Source organism: Rhinopithecus bieti, unplaced genomic scaffold, assembly GCF_001698545.2.
Source record: "Rhinopithecus bieti isolate Rb0 unplaced genomic scaffold, ASM169854v2 scaffold_21777, whole genome shotgun sequence".
Classification (NCBI taxonomy): domain Eukaryota; kingdom Metazoa; phylum Chordata; class Mammalia; order Primates; family Cercopithecidae; genus Rhinopithecus; species Rhinopithecus bieti.
Window position 1 is genome coordinate 1013601 of NW_016810508.1, and position 24939 is coordinate 1038539.

At 36.2% G+C, this 24939-nt stretch overlaps 1 protein-coding gene across 1 annotated transcript in view; it reads left to right on the top strand.

Annotated features, from left to right (window-relative positions):
- Positions 1 to 24939, top strand: part of ATG10 (autophagy related 10) — a 222304-nt gene that overhangs the window by 123629 nt on the left and 73736 nt on the right. Inside the window, exons 3-4 of the mRNA XM_017892224.1 lie at positions 5921 to 6059; positions 20113 to 20210. Coding sequence (XP_017747713.1) covers positions 5921 to 6059; positions 20113 to 20210 — 237 coding nt within the window. The remainder of the gene's footprint in view (positions 1 to 5920; positions 6060 to 20112; positions 20211 to 24939) is intronic.

The window sequence follows — 24939 nt, forward strand, 5'->3', positions numbered from 1 at the left end:
AAAGAGCAGTGGTTTCAGTGTCAGTAGATAAGGGTTGTAGGCCTTCCTGTACCCCTAACTATAGTATTCCCCCCTTATTGGTGTGGGAGATATTGCAGTGCATGCCTGAAACCACAGATAACACTGAGCCCTATATATACTATGTTTTTGCCTATACATAGCTGTGACAAAGTCTAATTTATAATGAGCACAGTAAGAGATGAACAGCTTCTTTTTGGCATATCCATATTGCCAGTGTCACTACCCTTGTGCCTTGGGGCCATTATTACGTAAAATAGGGATTACTTGAACATAAGCACTGTGATACCATAACAGTAGATCTGAAAACCCAGCTTGCTACTAAGTGACTAATGAGCTGGTGGTGTCTACAGCATGGATACTCTGGACAAAGGATGATTCATGTCCCAGGAAGGCGGGATGGCAAGAGATTTCATCACACTACTCTAAACGGTGCACAATTTAAAATTTATTAATTTTTTATTTCTGGAATTTCTCACTTAATGTTTTCAGATTGTGGTTGATCATGGATAATTGAAAACTGTAGACAGTGAAACTCTGGATAAGTGGGAACTACTGTACCTAGGTGGCATTGGGTAAGGCACCAAGAAGAAGGGTATTGTTGTTTGTATCTGCAAGATGAGCGTGTTGGACTAGGTGGAATGATTCAGGTTTCTTTCACTATTAGAATTCTCTTCCTTCTGTGTTCTGTAATATGGTATCAGAAACTTTTTTATCTTAATTTTTTATTTTAAATAATTTAAAATACTCCTTAAAGTAGATAGAACAGTATAATGAACACCCAGGGACTCATCAAACAATCTCAGCAATCACCCCTCCATGCCAGTCATGCTCCTTCTACACTTCCATCCACTTACCCTTCTCCTGTATTATTTTCAAACAAATCCCAGACATTAGACTCTCTTTATTACCATGATCCCTCTGTCATCTGTATTATTAGCACCTTGAGGTCTTAACATTTTTTTTCTTTTTTTTTTTTTGAGACGGAGTCTCACTCTGTCGCCGGGGCTGGAGTGCAGTGGCCGGATCTCAGCTCACTGCAAGCTCTGCCTCCCGGGTTCACGCCATTCTCCTGCCTCAGCCTCCCGAGTAGCTGGGACTACAGGTGCCCGCCACCTCGCCCGGCTAGTTTTTTGTATGTTTTAGTAGAGACGGGGTTTCACAGTGTTCGCCAGGATGGTCTCGATCTCCTGACCTCGTGATCCGCCCGTCTCGGCCTCCCAAAGTGCTGGGATTACAGGCTTGAGCCACCGCGCCCGGCGGTCTTAACATTTTTATTCAGTTTTTAACAAGCCTCAAATTGCCTCACTGTTTCTGTGCTTTCCATTTTTTAATTGAAATTTTTTGAGATAACTATAGATTCACATTTAGTAATAAGAAATAACAATCCCATCTACCATTTACCCAATATCCCCCAGTGGTAACTTCTTCTAAAACTATAGTATAATATCAGAACCAGGATGTTGACGTTAATACAATCCACTGACCTTATTCAGATTTCCCCAGTTTGACTTGTACTCATTGTGTGTATCTCTGTGTGTGTATTTTGTTCCGTACAGTTTTATCACATGTGTAGGCTTACATATCCACCACCATGGTCAAGATACAGAATAGTTCCATCACCACAAAGATATCTCATGCTGCCGTGTTATAACCAGCTCTCTGCCCTCCAGTCCCCCAACACTAATCTGCTGGTTTTCACTTCAAAAGTGTTGTCACTTCAAAAATGTTATATAAGTGGAATCATACAGTATATAACTTTTGGAGATTGACTTTTGTCACTTAGCATAATTCCCTGGAGAGTCATCTAGGTTGTTGTGTATATCAATTGTTTGTTTCTTTTTATTTCTAAATAGTGTGGTATGGATGTACCACAGTCTGTTTAACCATGACCTGTTGAAGGACACTTCATTGTTTCAAATTTTGGGCTATTCTGAATAAAGCTGCTATGAACATTCATGCGCAGGTTTTTCAACGCTCTGGGATAAATCGAGTGCAATTGGTAGGTTGTGTGGTAATTATATGTTTACTTGTATGAGAAACTGTCATATGGTTTTCCAGAGAGGCTATACGTACCATTTTATAGTCCAACCAGCAATGTATGATCTAGTTTCTCTGTCTTCACCAACATTTGGTGGTGTCCACTATTTTGTTTATTTTAGCCATTCTGACAGATGTTTAGTGATACCTCATTATAGTTTTAATTTATATTGCCCTGACTGGCTAAGGATATTGAATATCTTCTTTATGTGCTTATTTGCCATTGGAATATCTTCTTTGGTGATATTTTGCATCTCTGCTCCTCCATTTACTTCTTTTTAGTCTTTAGGGTGGTGTGAGATGGCTGGCAAATTACCTATTAAGTTTGTTATAATGTACTTACATAGGAGGAAACAGATCTTCAGATTGAAATAGAAAATGTTGCTTACTAGGGTTCTTAGCTCTGTACTAGAATCTCCAGGAATACAAACATGAGTAAGAGAAGAACCTTAGTCTTGAAGTTCTAAAACCATCTGGCACTTTTAACTGGGAAAAAAAAGCAGAAAATGTGTAGAAGTCTGAGATTTCCAAATTGCATGGCTTCAAGGAATGATATTTTCATGGTCATCATAAAGGTGACCACAAATGATGGAAAGATCCTAGCAGACACAAACAAAGGATTCAAATTCATCTAATATGAGTAAAGCATGCAAAAATGTCACTGTACGTAGATGACTGCCCAGAGCAACACTGGGTGACATAGTAGCACATAGTAGCAGTCCTAATTAGAGGACAAGTAACCCTGGCCTTCACAACCCACAAAGGCCCTCAGCTGCCAGTGAGAACAGTGACTGGAGTGAGACTTCTCACAGGATTTTCAAGAAGCTTGTTCTGTCCTCTCCCTCTTATTTCTTGAGCCTCCTAGAGAATATGGATCTATGCCTAATTGATAACCAGTTTCACATACCTGATGTCAACCTCAGCACATTCCTGAGTGCTTAATTTGAGTTTGGATGAAGAAATTTTTTCCAGAAATTGTATCTTTACTAGCAGCACTGGGTCTCAGACAGTCTATTTCTGCACTTTTCTGTAGAAATTAATGACCCAAATCCTTCGATTTAGTATGCACTTAAGAATTGCACAGTGATGGTCTAAGAAGAGAAATGTCTCAATAGAGAAGATTAGAGAATAAACACACACACACACACACACACACACACACAGAGAGAGAGAGAGAGAGAGAGAGAGAGAGAGAGAGAGAGAGGTATGGTGACATTTAAAATCAGTGGAAAACAGATGAACTATTGAAATCATCTAGGAAAATTTCTTACCTCACACTATATACAAAACAAAAATCAGTTGGATTATATGATCTAAATTTTAGTTTAAAAACGTGTATATATAGTAAAGAAATTTAACATCTTTATAATTTGTAAGACTGAGGTGAGATACAGCAGGAAGCCTTCTGATGAAGACATGTAACTTAGAAGCTATAAACAGAAAATGTACAGATTTGACTACGTAAAAGTAAAAAAAAAAACCCTTTGTGATAAAAAAGTACAACAAACAGTTGAAAGAAAACAGAGAGAAAGTGTTTTATATATATGTGTGTATATATGTCTATATTTCACATATATCCTTGCACACCTCTATTTTTCTATGGTGCAGACATACATATTTATCTCTAATAGTAAGTTATTGTTTCCAATATACAAACAGTTTATATAATTCAATAAGAAAAATGCAAACAATCAGAAAATAGTGAAGAGTAAAAACAAGCAAATCATGGGAGAATACAAATTACCAATAAACATATGAATAGCTGCTTGCCTTCACTAGCAAGTAACCAAGAAACTAGAAATTAAAACAATAAGAAATTGATACTTAAGAATTCATCAGTAGGCAAAAATTAAAAACAATATTCAGTATTTATTGGACATAGGAAAAGAGCATTCTCAGACATTTTTGCTGGGAATATAAATTGATACAGCCTTTTTCTGAGGATGGAATTTCTGAGATTCAGTATCTCTTGAAATTTAAAATGCTCATACCCTTTGATACAGTGATTCCACCCTTAGGAATCTGCACCATAGAAAAAATAGAGGTGTGCAAGGGTATATGTGCTGTGATATTCATTGCAGCCTTATTTGTCAGTAGCAGAAAACTATAATCAACCTAAAATATCTAGCAATATGGAAATGTTAAAAAAAAAAAAAAAAAAAAAACTATGGTGTGGTCATGCAGTGAAATATAGAGAAGGCATTAAAAGGCACTAAATCTATAGCAGTGACTTGGCAGCATGTGGCAGGATGCCCATGAGTGAAAATATCCACTCTAGGATCATATGTATATATAGCAGGATTTAAGCAGGGACGAGGGTGGGGAGGAGGTGTATATGTGTCTATGTGTGTCTATGTGTTTGTGTGCCAAAAATCAAAAAGTCTAAAAAAATACACTCTGGCCTGTTAATGATGGTTACAAACCTGAGGTATAGGAGTGCTGGGATGAGGGGAATTTCATTTTTTCTTTTATGTACTTGTGCAATATTTGTAATTTTTACCACCAAGAGAGAATTATTTTATAATATTAAGAAAGGAAATTATAAATGCTAAGCAACCCAATTATTAACCAAAAAGAAAGAATTTGGTTAAAAGAATTAATGTAATAGAAGGTACAGATACCTATGCTTAATGAAAATTTAAAACAAAACAAAATACAAAAATCTTTTCTTGCTTCTGTATTAATTTTCTGTATCTGGAATATTTATTTCCATGATTTCTCTCTGGTTATCTTATTGTGTTTAATTGATGGTGTTTACTGGAGTTTAGTGAAAAATATTTTGTAAACATCTCCAGTTGTGATTTATCCATTGTAATATCTCCCCAGTGAACTGACTGTGAGTAGGGAATTACAGAATTATCTGTAAAGGAGATACAGATCTTGAAAGTAGTCTGGGGCTTTGCTTATCTCCACAGGAAACCTTATTTCATATTGATAAAGTGTGAAATCTTTCCTTAGTTATTTCTGATTGTTCGTTGTTGTTACTATTTTAATGAGAGGTAAAAATGAGCTAAACCAACCTGCTTCATTCCTTCTAGTACTAATTTAATTTCAAAGGAAATTCTTCAACCCCAATAAATAAGTGAATGTGGATGGAACCAGACTCTGACTCAACATGTCCAATTAATTGCTTCTAAACAGTAAGATACATTCTTTTAAAGGCCCCTAACAAAAAACAGTAAAAAATGATCACATGAGAAGTGAGATGACTATCATCATCTCTGCTTACAAAACTCTGTTTCCAAAGTTGACATTAATATTTGCCATCTACTCTATTATAAATCAAGATTTATTGTAGAAATATGCCAAAGATAGCACAATAATAAGGAAAACAGAATCATCGCAGGTTTTGAAATATACCTAACAAATTCAACCTCTTGCAAAATAACTTTCTTATTCAAAATGGAACTGGGAATTGTTCAGCACACAATGAATCATCTTTTGGCAAGTACAATAGAATCTTTAGGGACATTTCACAGCCTCTTGTTCAATTGTTAGGATGTTTTTAGCTTTCACAGGTAGGGAAGAAGGTAGCTTGTATAGCCATCATCTTGTTGCTAAAATTGTACAGTAAAGATTTTCAGGCAATAGATCTTTTGGATTTTTTTCCTTTCTTTTCTTTATACAGAGCTTCTTTGTGTCTCAAAACAATCTGGAATTACTTAATGCTAATGTTTTCTGGTTTTACTATTTACCCAGGACTCAAATGTTAAACATTAATATGGGAAACTCCCTTTTCCTTGTCTCATAGCCTTATATTTATTTAACTGTTATTTTGCAAGAAGAAAATCTCTTTTTCTCTCCATGTTAGTACTTTTCTTATTAACAAACCCATTTTCATTTTGTTTTTGCTTTTTTTCAGGAGGCTTTCGAGCTGCCCTCAGATGATTGTGAAGTGATTGAAACTGCAGCAGCGTCCAAAATGATTAAATATGAGTATCATGTCTTATATTCCTGTAGCTACCAAGTGCCTGTACTTTACTTTAGGGCAAGCTTTTTAGGTAAGACCATGTCTGAAGCTCAAAGTAAATTTATAACATTTACATATAAAGCAAAAAGCATATTCGGAAAATTATTCTCCAGAGGAAAAAAAATAGAGTTAAAATAAGAAAACTGTGGGTGAGGTAAGGTTTTACCAGTAAATTTTCTCTTGCTTCAGAAAGGGTATCAAGACTTTAGCGTGAATGATATCATCCCAGCCTTAAGTCTGATCTTCAGATTCTTGGCCTTTTGCCTGAAGTTGACTAAACCCCCTGGCCCTTTTTCTTTACTTTAAACAAGCAGGAACAACTTAAAGCTACGATGTTTATTTACTTCTAACTTTACAGTAAAAATTTCTTTTAATCTCAGATGATCCCATTAACGCAGAAGCCCCTGTGCCTCCTTCCCCAAAAGCTAATAATTATTTTAAGAAATGTTTATCAATTAGCTTAAGCTGTATTTAAAAATGCACTGACATTTCCTTCAGCCATGTATACATCTCCAATGCCTTAGCTTCCTGTGATGCTGTTACTCAACTTATTCCCTTACCAAGAAGGTGGAACACCCTGTCTCCTTAGAGGCCTTAGCTAATAAAGCTTATTTAATCAGCAGCCACATGGCGTCCTCACCCTGCAGCGCAGCCATGACTTCCCGTTTAGAGTCCGCTGCCTAAACCGGGTCAGCATTGGGATGTGCTGCCACCCAGGCCCAGGGACCAAGAGGAGCCTCCTGTTCCGCCAAACCCTTGCCCTATTTCTCCTTTTGTATCTGGCTTGTCAGCAGCATTATGCATTTTGAACAGTCTTCTAACTTTTTTCTGGATAGCTAAGACATCTGAATTTAGCCAATGATATTTTATTTTTAATTAAAAAGTAGCTTAAGCTGCTTGAATGTGTGTTTGGTAGATTTAATCACTTGCTGCCTTATATTGTTTAATGGTCTCTAATTTTGCAGTGTTGGCAGTTTAACAAGCACTTAGGATTTAAAACACAAGAAGAAATTCTCATAGACTCCTTGGTGAGAAGATTTTAATCTGAGGTGCAGTTCCTAAGAACTGACAATTTGGGGTAAATTTTCAACATGGGACATGGGGAATGGAGGACACTGATAGTTCACTAATTCACAAACTCTTGCTGTGGATTTACCCATATCATTATTACAAGCCTTTAAAACACTCGTTTTATGGTAATTATATTTGGTTTAGAGCCCAGAGGTTAAAGGAAGTTTCTTGTCAGTGAACTGTGCTATACTAAAAAGTAGGAGATATATTTGTTTATTCAGGGGGAGGAAAATGTCTTTCTTGGTTCTGATTTGCAATGGCTCTGCCTTCTAGATTCAGAGACAAGTCAAGGCTGCAGGTAGAGGAAATAGGACATTACTTCTTCAATACTGTACTTTCATATAATTAGTATTCACCATAAGCAGTTAATCACCAGAGAAGAGCTCCCAGAGACAAAACAAGTTGTTTAGCTTGTCAGCATTAGGGAATCAGAGGTGTTGAAACATGACTGCTTCTAGCTGGAAGTGGGTCTTGCCAAGGCCGGCTGATGAGCTCATATGTGTGCTTTGCTCTTATGTGCCAACAGCTCCCCTTACAGTACAGCACAGTAATTGTTCCTGCAAGTCCAATTATATTTTAATGACATTGGTGTAGTTTCTGTGATCCTTTCTTCATGATTTTCTATTCTTTTAAAAAAAACAGTTAGCATTCTTGGCTTCTATTTGTATACTTTCACAGTGCCCTCCATTTATGCCTTATAAAGGTTAACCAAAACAAGTCATTTATTTTTATGTAGAAGCATTCACCCCCCACCACCACTGCTTTGTGTTGTATAGAGTGGGTATCAGGAATTTAAAATTTTATTTTGGCCCAGAATTCGTTTAGTGCTTGTTCAGGTACCTTAAAATATCAAATTTAATTTTTGTGCAGCATACTGAATGCTTTCTGGTGGAGAAACATGAAGAACGGTTCTTTCTTTCCTTTATCATATTCTAATAATTTATTTTTTCTTTCCACCTAACTTAACCTCATGGATATTTTTAAAATGTATCAACCTTTACTCTGGAGTCACAATTTTTCGTTTATTCCCCTCAGTCTTTTTTATTCTCCTTACCTTTTCCTGTGATATCTGATTACTCTGACCCTTCATCTGTTTGTTAAACAAATCTCTGTCAGTGTGGTGAAAGGATTCCTAATGTCTTCCTCTTATTCCAGGCCCGGATTTTTCTTTGTCTCATTCTAAGAGTTCCGACCTAGAAAGAGGATGACTGTAAAATTTTTTGCCCAGGGGTCTTTTTTTTTTTTTTGTTGCTTCAAAATAGTTCACTTAGCCTTGTTTTGACAGATATTTATAATTTCTTTTGCATTTGATTGTTAGTAAAATTAATTTCTCTGCTTTGCTCTAAATTTTCTCCCTGTACCTATTTTTTTAAGGAAAAGCAAAACAAGTAATAAATAGTTTCCATTTAAATTTACATTACCCTTTCTTGTATCAGCTTGCTTCAATTTCAGAAGAAATCTTTACTGTTTCTCGAAATGCAAATCCCTTAGACTTTGAGTTCCTTTTCTTTATATGGTCCAGTTTCCACCAGGCCAATTACTAGTAGCCCAAGACTCAGTTAACATACCATCTATTCTTGTCACTCTCATGTCATGTCATGTCATGTCATATCATATCATATATTCTATTATATCACAACTTGCACTATAGCAGAAATATTTGTTTATATCTATAAAATGATATGCTGGAACATAGAGCTTCAAGATAAAAACAAGACTGAAGGAAATTAATATTGAGTGCCTACAAAGTGAGAAGCTTTATTTATGGCTTTGTGTGTATACATGTATAAGGTATATGTATATATGTATGGCTTATTCAACTGTGGCACAGCATCAAGTATTTAAGTGAAATGATAATGAAGAATTTCCAGCCATTTAAAAAATATAGCCCAAGAATGGAAACATTGTGATAGTGCCTACTTCAACTGCTATGCCAGGTTTTGAAGGCGGAAGTAATTCTGTTGTCTCCAGGAGACCTAGGACCCAAACCATCTATGTATCTTTACTCTTTAGTCTGATAATTTTCAGAGACTATAGGAGTAGTGGACTTAGAAAAATAGAACATCCTGAGGACTCAAAAGTGAGTATCCAAACTAGCTGAAGCAGCTGTTCCACTTCTATAAACACATATTTTAATTTAATCCTTGAAGGCAGTCAGCCAAGTTGAGACAGCATTCTGCTTCTGCCTCTCATTTCTACTACTTTGGTGTACAGGAGCTCAGTTACCAAGTAGGCAATGTGGATTTAAGAGAAGAAATAAGCCCTTCCATCCCAATGTTCTGTTTTTCTCTAACTACTTCTGTCATTGTAGGTTTGGGAGAGGTGGTGGGACACAGTTAATACCATTTATCACTCAGCAGAGGGTGAGACGTAATTGCACATCTGTTGAATAATAATAAATAGCCTACATTGCAATAGTGCCTTGTAGTTCAGTAAATCCACTCCCACAAAGCGTTGACATCTTCAAGTGCATGCTGGTTTTTTGTTTGTTTGTTTGTTTTCTTTTTCTTTGCCCCACTGTTTTTGAAGTATACCATATTAAAGAAATTTTTGTATCATGCCAAAGCCTTCTATCCACTCCCTATCATTCTTACTCCCTGACCTTTTTATTTCTCATTTTCCCTTTTGAGGGCTCAACTTTGATCAAAGCTAGTGGCAAATGTTTCAAAGGTGGTAAAACCCTTAGGCACATACATGATGGCCTTTGTCTTACCAGAGGCCTCGGCTGAAATATTTTCTTCTTACAGTTAGCTAGAAATGTCTATATTTATTGCATCTTGAATTCTGATTCATCTCTTTCTTTTCCTTTGTTCTCAGTCTCTATTGAAAAATGGACCAAGTGGCTCTTCTTATTTTCAAAACATTTAATTCTTTGGATGACATATGGGTTCTTCTTGGGAGCTGTTTTGACATATTTCTTTAATTAGTCAGCAGGGCTGCATTTGAATAGAGGAGGAATCATTTCCTCCATTCAGCAAAGGAATGGCTGTCCTTTATGGAGACCATTCTATTATTGGCCCAGGAAATAAGGGTATAGAATTTAAAATGTAGCCTAAATATTTCATGTGAAAGATTTGTCCACTTGTTGTAGGCCTGAAGGATGCTCATGGAGAAATGGGGCAAAATAAATAATCAAAGAATAGTTCCTTCTCGAAGGCAGCATGAACCAAACTAAGATAAAGGCCAGGATAAAGAAAGAATAATGGAAAGTTTGGAATTAAAGCAGCATATAAATCATCAAGCAGGAAAAGGATTGTCCATGGTTTGCAACAAGAGGAAGTCTGTGGAGTGCATAGAGGAGAATGACAGCAAAACAGGAAAGATAGGGGTTGGAGGAAGCTGAAGAGTAAAAGTAGAATAGCCATAGTTCTGTTCAACAGCTTGTAGAGGACAGCCACAGGTTGGGTTTCTTGAAGAGGTTAGGAAAAGCACTGTAGAATGGGAGGACAGGGAGTGCCAAGCTATGGGGGCTGGAGAGAGCCCACCATATTTGGGGAACAGTGAAGGACCAGTTTGGAGTAGGGGCTCACTTAGGATGAATTATGGAAGAAATAGTTGAAAAGATATGTTGAGGTCAAATTATGGAAGAGATAATGGATAGGAAGGGGTTGGAAGGTATAAAGAAAAAGTGAAAGAGTTTGAGCAGATGTGAATGAGACCAGAGGAAGGAGTTCCTAGAAATTGTGCCTGAGTAAAGCAGAAAGAAAAGGAATTGAAGGGTGAGAGTGAAATTTGGGGAAAAAAAAAAAAAAAGGAATTTGGCTTTTCATTGTTTTTGTTATTAATTTTATAACAATTTAAACACAATAACCTCTTAGAGAAAATGAGTTGGGAAGAACATATTTTCAGGGAAAAAAGTATTATTGCAAGTACAGTAAGAGTTAAGGTTAAGGTAGCTTGTTGAATAGGAAGAAAAATAGTGGATTAGAGAAGTATTTAAAGACTGGGCAAAAATGACTGTAGTTAATTACTATAGTGAGCAGAAAATAGAAAATTATTTGACAGATAATTTAATTTAGGGTCTTATCTGATTGTAAAGAATCTTTAAGAAAGTTCATATATTTATATTTTTGTTACATATATGTTTATGTAGACAGTAAATCTAGCCAAGGTCGTGATAATGAACCATAACATGAATTTTGGTGAATTAAAAAGAGATTCTAGAGACTGAAATGAATTTGAAGAGCAAACAGTGAAAGTTATTTTTAAAAATAATGAAAAATTATTTAATACAAATATATTTAAACTGAAGAGTCCAAATAATAGAGGAAATCTAGTGAGAATTATTTGTTGAACCATGTAAATATTTGAAACATTATGGGGAATTAGGATATAAGTCACATGCTGGGTTAGAACATATGATAGCAATAGAATCTCATTGAAAAATCAAACCCTGTTTTGAAAATGTACTGAAGGACAGGTGCTAAAGAAATGGGAAGTAAAACTACAGAGACAGCTAATTAGCCAAAAGGTTTATTCTAAGCAGAGTATTACTTAGCCACATATACAAAAGGCAAGAGATTTTAGATGGACCCAGAGGCTTGGGAGAGAAAATAGCAAGGTAAGTACATTAATTTTATTAACCTGTAAGAGATTGTATTTTAGCTTTCTTAGGTGAATGTTTGTGCCATATGGAAAAAACTTATCTTTGCTTACTATTGGCAAAATGAGCCCTGTTTGAAATACCTATTAAAATATACATAAGTGCCTACTGTGTGCACAACACAAATCTCATTAGCCTCTCTTTAAAATATGCTGAAACAAATCACTGCCTAACTTGTAACTCATGTATTGTTTCTCTGTTCCTTCAAAGTCATCAAAGCAGTGTTCAAGTCTATATGTTAGGTGCTGTTTTGAGAAGGCAGAGACTGCATTCCACGAGAAGGAGAGCAGGTTGGATGGTGGAAGAAGGGTATTCAAAGTTCTGGTATAGAGTAATATAGTAGTAATAGTCCATAACGTGGGGATAATGTTTGAGGAAAGCCAGGAGTACAACTTGCTGATTATTAATCTCAAGAGTTTGGAATCAAAACCTCAGAATACTTTGGATAGGATTGAAAATAGCGTGTCGGCAAGGTGCGGTGGCTCACGCCTGTAATCCCAACACTTTCGGAGGCCGAGACGGGCGGATCACCTGAGGTCAAGAGTTCGAGACCAGCCTGGCTAACATGGTGAAACCCCATATCTACCAAAAATAAAATAGAATTAGCTGGGCGTGGTAGTGCATGCTTGTAATCCCAGCTACTCGGGAGGCTGAGGTGGAAAATGGCTTGAACCCAGGAGGCGGAGGTTGCAGTGAGCCGAGATCACACCACTGCGGTGACAGAGCGAGACTCTTGTCTTAGGGGGAAAAAAAAAAAGAAAATAGAGTGTCATCTGCTTTAGAACCAGGAGACCTGAGGCTGTAGATATCCAGCTGGTAGTATGGTTCTCAGATTTCTGGATCAATAGTGGTATCACAGGGCTGATGTCTGAGGTATCTTGTGGACCCAATGTTGCTTCCCTTGGGACCATTTTCTTATTCAGAGGTTCATCAGAATGGTCTTATATGTACTTCTAATAGGTTAAGTGATTCACTTAATTTAAATGGAAGGGTATAACATCACTTGCATTATTCCATGTTTCTTTTTTTTTTTTTTTAATTATTATTATACTTTAAGTTCTAGGGTACATGTGCATAACGTGCAGGTTTGTTACATATGTATACTTGTGCCATGCTGGTGTGCTGCACTATTCCACGTTTCTTAACACTGTGTGTGGACAGTTTAAGATGATTCACAATTGCTTCTTTTTGTGCTGTTGGGCATATGTTCATAAAAATAGATTGTAACACACATAAACTTTCTCGTGTAATTAAAAACCATGTTAACATTTATTGTTTCTATGCAAGATTGCTAGACAAATATATAGCATTTTAAGCTAATAATTTTGAAAATATGTATTAAGCAAGACTTTTAAACCATATATTTTTGCTATATTAGATATGTATCCCTGGTTGCAAATAATTTGATAAGCAGGAAAAGGCTTATTGAAGGGTAGGTCATAGAGTCAACTGAAGGTGGTAGAATGACAAGGCAAGGGAATATCTGCCTCCCTTTAGCTTTAGTGGTAGAAACGGGGCTCTGCTTCCTACTTATTTTGGAATTTATCTCTCAAATTGGTAGTGTGTTTGGATACTGAGAAATCACATATCTGCTATAGCTGCATCTGCTTAATGCTATGGATTTATTGAGTATGAGGGTTTTTAAAAGTATAAATGTAAAACATTTAATCAATTTTATTATGATCATTCAGCCATTCTTAGAATGTGCTAATTACTCTAGAAATAATGTTGAACTTTCATCTGTTCATTCATTTGAAAATATTTATACATAAGGCATGAATATGTTTCTGAAATGCTGAGATAAATAAAGGAGATCGAGATGGATAATACCATCGAGGAGCTTAGAGTCTAGTGAGGGAAACAAGATAGGTCTGAAATTCACTATAACAAGTAGAATATGTTAAGGACCATAAGAGAGGTAAAAGGCACCAGGGCTTGGGATTACCTTGAGCTGTGTTGATCAAGAGAGGCCTTGGCTGGACGTGGGATTTGTCCATGAGTGATAGGAGAAAGGGTGAGCCAGGCTTGGGAAGAAAACCATGAAAGGAAAAATTCCATGTACTCATAGGTTAGGCAGTGTTGATGGGGACCACTAGTAATAGTAGCAACAAGAACAATACAACTAATATGCATGTATAACTTTACACTTTACAAAGAACTCCTGTCCACAGAAACACATATAATGTAGTGGTGAAAAGTGCATGGTCTAGAGTCAGAAAACTTTGGTTCTGATTTGTAGCTCTGCTGCTGACTAACCTTATGACTTTGGGCAAGTTATTTACTTTGCCATTTCCTTTCTTTCATCACCTGAAAAAAAAATTGAGTTAGCAATAATACTGATTTCAGAGTTTTGAGGATTCTGAGCTTATATTGGAAATGGGGGTTGACACTTAGGGCCTTTCAATCATGCTAGCCAAATTATATATCTAGATCTTCACACTAAAATTAGATGGTAGGAACTGTTATTATGCTCATGTGAAGACAAAAACTGCTCAGAGGGGTTAAATTATTTATTCAAGGGTACATAGAAAACTATAGAGCTGGGACTTAAACTGAAAACTTAAGCCCATTTTCACTGCATGGCACTTCCATTCAAATAACTGAAATTTAAGAACCATATAGGTTAAATTAATTAATTGATGTTATATGCAAGCAAAAGGAAGTTGCCATAGTTCATATTTTTGGAATTTCATTTAGATTTCTTGAGATCGATAAAGATACAAAGTCCTAAAATGCTTAAAGGAATAAATAAAAGTTACAGAATTAGCCAGTATAGTAGCTGATATGAATGTACATGAACAATTGCACTCATTTCGTATCACAATATAATTTTCTCACTGAAGCAAAAATGAATTTTCTCCTTTGGTGGAGCTTCATCTCTGCCTTACTGTGGAGTATGACATGAATTTTTATATCTTTCAAAGCTCTGTTGAAGACAATATATTGAAGAATGACATCTTTCGTTGTGAAAAATCCACTCTTTCCTTTTTATTTCTAGTGGCCACATTCAGAACATTATTCTTAAACTTACTCTGAATTATTTATACTCTCTCTAGTCTTCATTTTAGGAGTTAAAAAATTTTGGTGAAACCATGCACAATAAGGATAAAGGTGACTCCAGCATGCTTGCACTAGAGTTAGATAGTGCTGGTGAAATATCTCATGCTGTTATTGGCTTCATGAAAACTAATAGCCCTGAGAAATTTAATTTAGAAAGCTGCACATTTTGAGTAATATATAGATTACTTGACATGTGGGTTATTATTCAATTGAGAGATTTTATATGAAAATGTTAAATGCTACTGGCAGTTGCTAAAGATTGTACTTTTAATTATTCTATTTTCACCTAATGTCTCTTCTTCTTTTGTCATTGACATTTTAGATTACTGACAGGACATTCCATTAGCTTAAATGTGTATTATCATTCCAAGTGATATAGGCACATAGTAGGCACTCACTAAACACTTGTTATATAAATGATCTCAGTTTACCATGCTCACTATGTAGGTTACTACTGAAATTATTTTGGCTTCTACTTCTTTTTCAAGTATTCAAGGGATTTTACTGAGCTACTCAGCCTCAATGTGATTAATGAAATTTCTAAGCATGTTAAAATTGGTGCGATCAAGTATCTTGGATCTGAAATGAAGGGGTTGTTGATTGAGTAAGCTTATGTCTCCTCTGACTGAGGCCAGATGCAAAAAAATAGACTCTCTTAACATGGGTTAAAGTTTCTGATTGAAGATACTCTGAATTGAACATGCAGGCACATAATAATGTGTTTTATGTATTTAACCAAGTATTTATGTCCATATTTTAAGTCTCGAGTCTTCAGTTTTCATAAATAAGTGGATATGTACAATATTATTCAGGTTTTGCTTTGTTCATATGATGTAGTTCTTTATACATATAGAAATATCCTAGTTTAATTGTTTCAGTGGGATTTCTCAAGTATCCATTTTGCTTTCGAAATAGAGTCACGATCGTATTTGAAAGCATTTTAGATATCAATAATGTATGCCAGGATTTTGAACATATTGCTTATCAAGTTAGATCTTTTTGTTTTTGTATGAAATATCTCAGAAACTAACTTTTGTATGTCTTTGATGATGAAGGTGTAAACTGTGATTAGGCAAACCAGTGATGAAGGCTTAGGGAACAGAAACCGCATCATACCTCATTAGGTCATTGTTGTCATAGAGACAAAGCTATATTTACCCAGACCTTTTACAGTGTAAGTGGTCAGCAGAAACTGGAGAGATTTGCAGAGATAGAGAAGAAAAGCAAAATTATATACTTTTGCCAACCATACTCTGATTACTCAACGTATTTTGGGAACTGCTGGTTTTGAAACTTCTTCCAATCCTTGTGGCTAAAAGTTGGAAGATGGTTGCCCATTAAAGGTGAATTTGTTTGCAGACAACAAAATCATTTGGAACCAAATATATGGAATAAAATAAGTATAATTTTTTCCTTTGATTTAAACCTATTTGGGACTAGTAAGTAGTTACTTGTCTGGCTCTGAAGGCAGTTCAAAGGCAGTTCCATTGACAGAATTACAGCATTGTTAGAATAAATATTGGCTGAATTTGCTGAATAGTAAGGTAACCTCCCTAGGTGACTATTTTGAGGAACAGTGGTCTTTTGAATATTTAAGACTTGATATGCTTGTTTTAAATACATGTAGTCCCACCAGGCCTAGCATGCCACCAGCAGGGGGTGCCAAACACAGAACTTCAAGAGGTGCTAAAGAGACTTTGCAGTGGCCCTTGAGATAACCATTATGGGCCTGGAAGAGGCAGATATTTTAACAATGGTATTACAATTGGTTGTTGACCTTCCTCAGTTTTTTTAAGGGGGTTAGATTTTGGAAGTTGGAGACCATGGTTTGGAGAGGGTATTCATGGAGGTCACGACTGTCTAAGCCATCTCAAGCAGTTGCATCATTGTGGTTGTATAACAGACTTGCGCCGTTATGTTACCAATTTTTCCATCGGTTTCCTCATTTGAAGAGTCTGCTTTTCAAACAAAGCTCTGGTTACAACAATCAGAAAAGCACTCAAGTTGGTTTAGAAAGTGGGGGTGAGAAGAAAATAGCGCTTTTCTGAAGAAAAGAAATAAAGCTTTGCCAGGCCTCATTGGGATTGCAGCTAAAGGACTCCACTGAGGTAAATACTTTCCTGGCCTCTTGTCTCTGCCTTCCCTATATAGCCACATTTTTGCAAAGATGGAGCCTCACTTTGTTGCCCAGGCTGCTCTCAAACTTCTGGCTTTAAGCAATCCTCCCACCTGGGCCTCCCAAAGTGCTGAGATTACAGGCGTGAGCCACTGTGCCCATCTGTTTTTGTTATTGTTGTTTTTTAAGGTGATGAAAATGTTCTGAAATTAATTGAGGTGATGATTGCACAACTCTATGAATATAATTGAATTGTACACTTAACATGGGTGAATTGTATGTATGTGAATTATATATTGATAAAGTTATGTGTGTTTTTTTTAAGTCATTGTCTGTAAGTGACGAATGTTAGTGATATTCATGTGGTGCTAGTGATCCCCTACCCAGCCCTGGTGGTCTTTCCACTGGTTGGTGCCTCTCCCTGGAACGCTGTGCCTCCCATTTTTTGCACACAGTTAACTTTCTCACTGAAGTCTAAAATTGCAAATCCACCTTCGGCTGGCACTTCTTAGCCTGCTCTACTTTTCCTTTTCACCACAGTGTGTATCACGTCCTAAGATAATATACAGTTTACTTGTTTATTGTGTTTATTGTTTATTATCTCACTCTCTCTCTCTCACACACACACACAACCCCCCAAGGCAGAATGTAACCTCCATGAAAACAGGGATGATTGTTTTGCTCACTGATGTATCGCAAAGGCTTGGCACAGATGCCTGGCATATAGTAGGTGCCCAATTATATAAAACACCTACTTCTAAAATTAACTTGTATCCAAACCATTTACTCTGTACTTACATTGTTGCCTGAAATGCTTTAAGGAATAAAATTAAAACCATTACTGATTACCAGATATGAAGATATGAAACCCAGCATTCTTCTCTAGGCCTGTAAACCTTTATATTAGTGGAAATAAAGTTAAGGAAGGCATTTTTTCATCATTTATCATTTATATTTATAAAGCACTTTATAAATACAAATATTTATAAAGCATTTGCAAGCCTCGGCCCTCAGAGGCAGCGTGGACCAGGAGGAAGAGCACTGGTGAGTCCTGAGATCTGGATTCAGACTTCAGTTCAGTCATGAATCGGCTGCATACTTTTGGCAGATACATATTTCCTAAGACCTTGGCTGCCCTATTTATAAAATTAGTGGTTATACTAGCTCTAACATTTTATTATCCTACTACAGGTATTTGATTTCTTCTAACTTTGACATGTAAAAATTATTTTAAAAGCATATCATTCTGTAATTTGATTAGTTTACTATTTGACACTAAAGTACTTAAGATCTTATTTGCCTCTTCCCACATCAATACACACACATGCGTGCGTGCACACAGACACACACACACATATGCATGCATGGCATGTGCATATTTCTAAGGTGCATAGTGCTTAAGAGCAGAGTTTGGCCCTACTCTGTAAATGTGTTCAGAAAACAATATAACACAGATACTGAAGGCAGCTTGTTTTTAACTTGTAGCTAAACATGACATTCAAATGTTAATTGGATGAATAAATCTTGTTCATTTTACAGACATGGAAATGTCAATGGAATAAAACTATTTATCACAAGATAATGGTCTCCCGCCACCAGATAAATGCCAAGATGAAGATACTTATTGAAAATGTATCAAAATATTCTATTGCTATTTATTGAAAATAAAGGTTGAGGAAAAGTTCAACTTTTTAGGTCAAACATGAGAAATGTCCTGCTTATGATGTTAGTTTAGTACTATATCAAAGATGATATACATCGTATAGCAACATGGGAAAATTCTAAGAAATAACAGTCTAGAAATGAATCTTTTAGGTTTGAGAATTACTAGAATGATTGTGTGAGGGCTGGGAGGAGATTCCTAATATTTATTGAGCTCTTATTGTGTACCTAACACAGTTCTGGGTGCATTCACTAATGTAAGCCTCAAAAGAACAATACTCACAAAGGATTTTTTTTCTCATTTTGCAGATAAAATTAAAAGCAAAATAATTTGCACTCACATAGAGAGTAAGTGCCAACACCAGGATTTAAACTTAGTCCACATTCCAAATCTAGTGTTTTTTCCCCCAACACCATACATTTCTAAACTTATACTAGAAAGTCTTAATACAGTGATTTTTGGAGCTCTTGAGTAGATTATTTCCATTATGCTTTGTTGCCCTTGATGACCAAATACTTCTTTGGTCTAAATATTCAGCATATTGCTATGTGAAATATCTTTAAGTGATATCCTCCATTAGCCCAAAAGAGCACACCCCTGAGTCTTGAGGGCCTTATAGCTCTGAATGGAGCAAGTTATACCGGATTCTAGCATTAAGATACTTTCTTTCCAGCAGTGTATGGTTTGAAATCTTTAGGTGACTTCTTCTTTCTGCTTTCTTTTCAGAACTTAGATACCTATTTTTCCACTTTACTTACCTTGTGTATAATGTAAGTGCCATAGTGGTCTTTGTAAAATACATCGTTTGGGTGGATACAGATGGATAACTGAAACAAAGAAAAAGAGCATTATTGTTCAATAAAGCTTTTACTGCCTTGTTCATGCCAACCCTGTTCTACTGTCCCTTCCCACCCCAAGAGTCCCTTTCTCTGCCTGCCATGTACACCAAGTATTAATATCTCTCTTCCTTAGACCATCAGTGAGCTTCAGTCTTCTTCAGGCAGAGACCACTCTACTATAATATACTTGTTACAGTTTCCTCAGTAGATGATAGGCTCCTTGTTAGGAGAAATTGTGTGTTTTTCTTATCTCTATTCTCCATGGTACCTGATGGAGTGATTTGGACATTATAGATACTCCATGAGAATGTGCAAGATGCATGGGTATGGCTTCTTTGTTTTAAGGACTAGAGGAAGTAGGAAGGATTCAAAGTATTCATAGTGCACCTTTGTGAATATGGGAATCTGTTTGTCTGTTCCTTTGCCTGTGCTTGTATCTGTCAGTTCTCTCTAAAACACATTTGGATTTTATTTATTTTGTAAAATTCGTAGAGGCAATGAATGGGCAGATAATTTAAATGCTAGATGGATACAAAGCTGAGAAGCTTGAATGTTTAAATTTCCCTCAGGAAGAAAATAGTAATTCATATAGCACTCTCTTGATATATAAATAGCATGTGCACTGAAGATCTTTCTAAAAGTCATGATATTCTTCCAAGAGTTTTAGATTGACACCAAGAACCATTGTGTCACATGAATTACTAACTCAATCTTTACCATGCACTTTCACAGATGGGAGACCTTTAACTCTGAAGGACATATGGGAAGGAGTTCATGAGTGCTATAAGACGCGACTGCTACAGGGACCATGGGACACTATTACACAACAGGTCGGAGAGTATTGTCATTTTATTGTATGCATTTTATTGTATTCTTTCCCTCTGCTCATCTTTTCTTCTAGTTCCCTCTCCCCAACTCTTTTCCCTATTTCACTCCTCTATATCTTTACATATTTCACCTCAAAGACAGTTTCTTTAAAAACACCTTCCCAGACCCAGTCTTGGTTTAGCCACCCTATTATAAGCTCTCAGAGTGTCCTATAATTATCCTTTAGGATGCTTATTCCAATTTTAAATGACATATTAGGATGATTAAAAAAAATTGATGTCTGTTTTTTCCACTATACGGATCCTCCTTGACTTACAATGGGTATACATCCTGATAAACCCATTGTAAGTTGAAAATATCTTAAGTAGAGCCGGGCGCGGTGGCTCACACCTGTAATCCTAGCACTTTGGGAGGCCGAGGCAGGCGGATCACAAGGTCAAGAGATCGAGACCACAGTGAAACCCCGTCTCTACTAAAATACAAAAAATTAGCTGGGCGCGGTGGCGGGCGCCTGTAGTCCCAGCTACTCAGGAGGCTGAGGCAGGAGAATGGCGTGAACCCGGGAGGCGGAGCTTGCAGTGAGCTGAGATCCGGCCACTGCACAAAATGCATTTAATACACCTTAACCTACTAAACATCATAGCTTAGCCTAACCTACCTTAAATGTGCTCAGGACACTTACATTAGCCTACAGTTGAACAAAATCATCTAACACAAAGCCTAATTTATAATAAAATATTGAATAGCTCCATGCAATTTGGTGAATACTTTACTGAAAGTGGAAAACAGAATGGTTGTATAGGTATCAAAATACCTTATCTTGAACGTGTATCACTTTTGCACCATGATAAAGTCTAAAAATTGTTAAGCTGGACCATCCTAAGTCTGGGACTGTCTGTACTGTGAGCTCTCACATAGGCAGACCATGTCTCTTTTATACTTCATTGCACATGCAGCACCAGCACAGTACTTATCATGTAGTATGTGCTCAATAAAAATGTATTAAGCAAATGAACAGAGAAACTAGGTTGGCTTATACACCAAGAAATACATGATGTGCCTTCTGTAATCTATACTGCTTTACAGTTTTACTCATAGATACATTTGCAAAAAAGAAGAGCTTTTGATTAATAATATGGTTGCAATAGTGATTTGCAAAAGTAGAGAAAATAGATCTGCAAAAGCAGATATAAAAAGTAGATTTGCAAAAGTAGAGAAAATAGATTTGTCAATCATGTAAGTCATTAGTTAATCAGTAGTTAATTATATTAGCTAAAATCAGTAGTTAATTATTTTGGAAATTAAAAAATACTCATCACCTTGCAACCAGTCATAATCTCCTTAAAATAATTTTACTTATATCAAAATCTTATTTTTTCCAAGATTCTGTTGAGCTTAGTGAAAGCTTCCTTTAAAATGACTTTATCGGTTATTAGAATTTTATGCCCTCTTATATGTTTGATCATAATGACAGTTTACCTCCCAATCAACATGAGAATCCTTAGCATCTCGTAAGTAGTTCTTTAACAATGACCATTGTCTAGGTTTTAATTGAGGACAAAACTACCTTTAAGTATTTGTATCTTTCACACTGCCTCTCAAATTAATCTTTTCTCTTCCCACTATCACCCTCCTAGATCAAGCCCTCTGACCTCACGTGGAACAATTAGTAAAACCTCTTATCTGTGGTCTTCTGCTCCTTTCCTCTCGGCCCGTTACCTGTGGTTACATCTTTTTAACCACTGCTGTACTTATCTTACCTGTGCTCTAACCTGCAGTAGTTTTCTGAGGGCCTATGGGATGTGGTCTAAATGCTTTGCCTGGGCATCAGAGGTTGCTGCTCCCTGGTTCCAACCTGCTCTTCTAAGTTTATCTTCTACTCCTCCACTCTACACAGCTCTTGCCAAACATGGTTATTCATTTCTCTATACTCCTCTTGTGCCATTTGTTCTTGTGATCTTTTCTAGATCTAATGCCTTCCCTCATTTTTCTGTATGCATTACCTCTTACTACCTGTCCTCTCATACATTCCTTTCTCTGAAACCACCTCAGCTGACAAAAATGGCCCCTCTGAAATCCAAATCTGTAGACCAGGCATTGGTGGTTGCTATGAAGAAGGATAATGTGAAATATGAGAAAACCAACCCTAAAGATTTGGCAAGAACATTTTATTTTATGCAAACTATTTTAGATTAACCTTTAAGTATATCAAGATGAGTGCTAAGAGTTCCAACTTCTAGTGTCTTGTCAATGGCCACAAACTGCACAAAAATTTGTGTTGTAGAGTCCTTATCCACAAGACCCAGGAAATGTTTGGTTGTAAGAGTCAAGAAATATGGCAAAAGATAGAGGAAAAAAGTGTTCAAAAATATATGTGTATTTAACTTTACACCCACTTATCAGTTCTTTCTCAATTCCTTTATACTCTTGAATCCAGTTCTTACCATTTTCCTTTTCTGTCTCTAGCAGATAATTAATCTCCTCAATGCAGGCCTGTATATAGCACAATTTCTAGTGATCTATGATATTTTATATTTTAATTCCATGTGTCTTGGTTCTGACCCATGACATAACAAGATTTTGATACAATGTTGCCATAGATTTCTTTTTATTGATAGAACTCGTACATTGTTATTAAACTCACCACTGAACCAATCTGTATATAGATTGCTTTTAATAGAATTGACTAATGTCCTTCATTTTATAGTTATTTCACTGTCACACAGATAGCCTATTAGTGTACCATCTTTTTCCTCCCTATCATAATATGGTATTACAGATCAAATCCTATCACAACAAGCATTACTATTTCTAACACCAAGGCTGGGGCTCACTTAATAGGAGGGATATTTGATATAACCATACTACAACACAACTATAAAACTTAGGTGATCCTTTGGAATTGATCTTATTGGGATTTGATCTGTGAACAGATATCCTACTTCTAATAACAATGTTTATTTAAGCTTTAAAATTGCTCATCACAGTGCATGTCAAGGCATTACAGATCAAGTAAGGGAAACTTATTTGTAGTCATTGCACTACTTGGCATTTGAAAATCATCATGAATATTTCCTTTGGAGATCTTGGCTTTTAATCCCAGATTGGTTAATGGGTTGGTATTTGTGTCTTCTTCTTTGCTTGAGATCTTTGGGAGAATGAGTCTTCGTTTTTCAGTACCACATACGAAGAAAAAACAAGGTGTCCTCAGTGAGATGGAAGGGAAGAAGATGATACAGCACTAAGGAAGAATGAGCTGATAGAATATTGGTGGTGTTGAATAGTAGACACCGTTTTGCAGAATTATACTAAGGAATTATTAGCTTGCAGACTGAACATGATAATAATATGCTGTCCTCCAGAGTGGCTTAAAAACAAAAGCAGCCTTTGCATAATATAAAATGCATTACACTTCATTTTCAGGCCTGATTGTGCTCATATAGTTTGTTGTTCTTCATCTTTAGTAATCACACTTCTGTTCTTTCAGCATTTGTCTTGATGATAAGGACCTATTCATGTCAGATGTAAACCCTCTCTTTTGAAGACAAGCCACTCATAAATCTCATACATTTGATTATGGTGATTACTTACCTGCTTTTGTCCAATATTACAGACTACCTATTATATCAACCCTGTAGCTTAATAAAAAAACTTCTGAAAGAAAGTTAACAAATACTTAGGTTGGATTTGCCTTAATTGTTATAGTGAGTGTTACAATAATGATCACTGGAAGGTGTTGGCTCTGTGTTTTAAGAAAAGAATTCCTTTGATCTTGGTGTGGCCTAAAGTCACAAGATAAAAAAGGGTACCTTCAGTTTTACTTTAAGATATGTGTGTTTATGTGCGGGGATGTATAGTAGTCAGATGAGTAATTTTTCCTTACTGGATTCTTTTTTTGAATTTTATATTATGGAAAATTTTAAACACATACAAAAGTAGAGATTGTTGTATAAGGTGCTTATTAGCTGATGAAGAATTTGTTTTTTTCCATATCTCATCCAGTTAGGAACTTTTTTGAAGTAATTCCTAGCATCATTTTATTTCCTCCCTACATATTTAAGTATCTTTAAAAGATAAGAGTTCTACATGAATGTTCATATCAATTTTATTTATAATAGCTCAAAATGGAAAAAAAAAACCCAGGTGTCTTCAGTGGGTAGATGGTTAAACAGAGAATAGCATACCATTACCATGGAATACTACTCAGCAATAAAAAGGAACCAATCATTGATAACACTCAGCAACCCAGATGAATCTTCAAATAATTATGCTGAGTGCAAAAAGGCAATTCCAGAAGTTGCAGAGTGTTTGATACCATTTCTGTAATGCTTTTGAAATGACAAAATCATGGGCCGAAGAACAGATTTGTGGTTGCCAGGTAATAGGGAGTGTGAATGGGAAGGAAATGGCTGTGGCTATTAAAGAAAACATGAGGGAATCTTCTGGCAGTGAACATGTTCTGGATCTTCACTGAGTCAGTGTCAGTATCTTGTTTGTACTATTGTACTATAGTCTTATAAGATGTTACCATTGGGGGAAACTGGATAAAGGATATGAGATATCCTTTTGTATCATTTTGAAAATTTTTAAAGTGGAGATGGGGGTCTCACTGTGCTCCCCAGGCTGTTATCAAGCTCCTGGCCTCAAGTGATCCTCCTGCCTTGGCCTTTCAGAGTGATGGGATTATAGGCATGAATCACTGTACCTCATCTCTTTATATAATTTCTTACA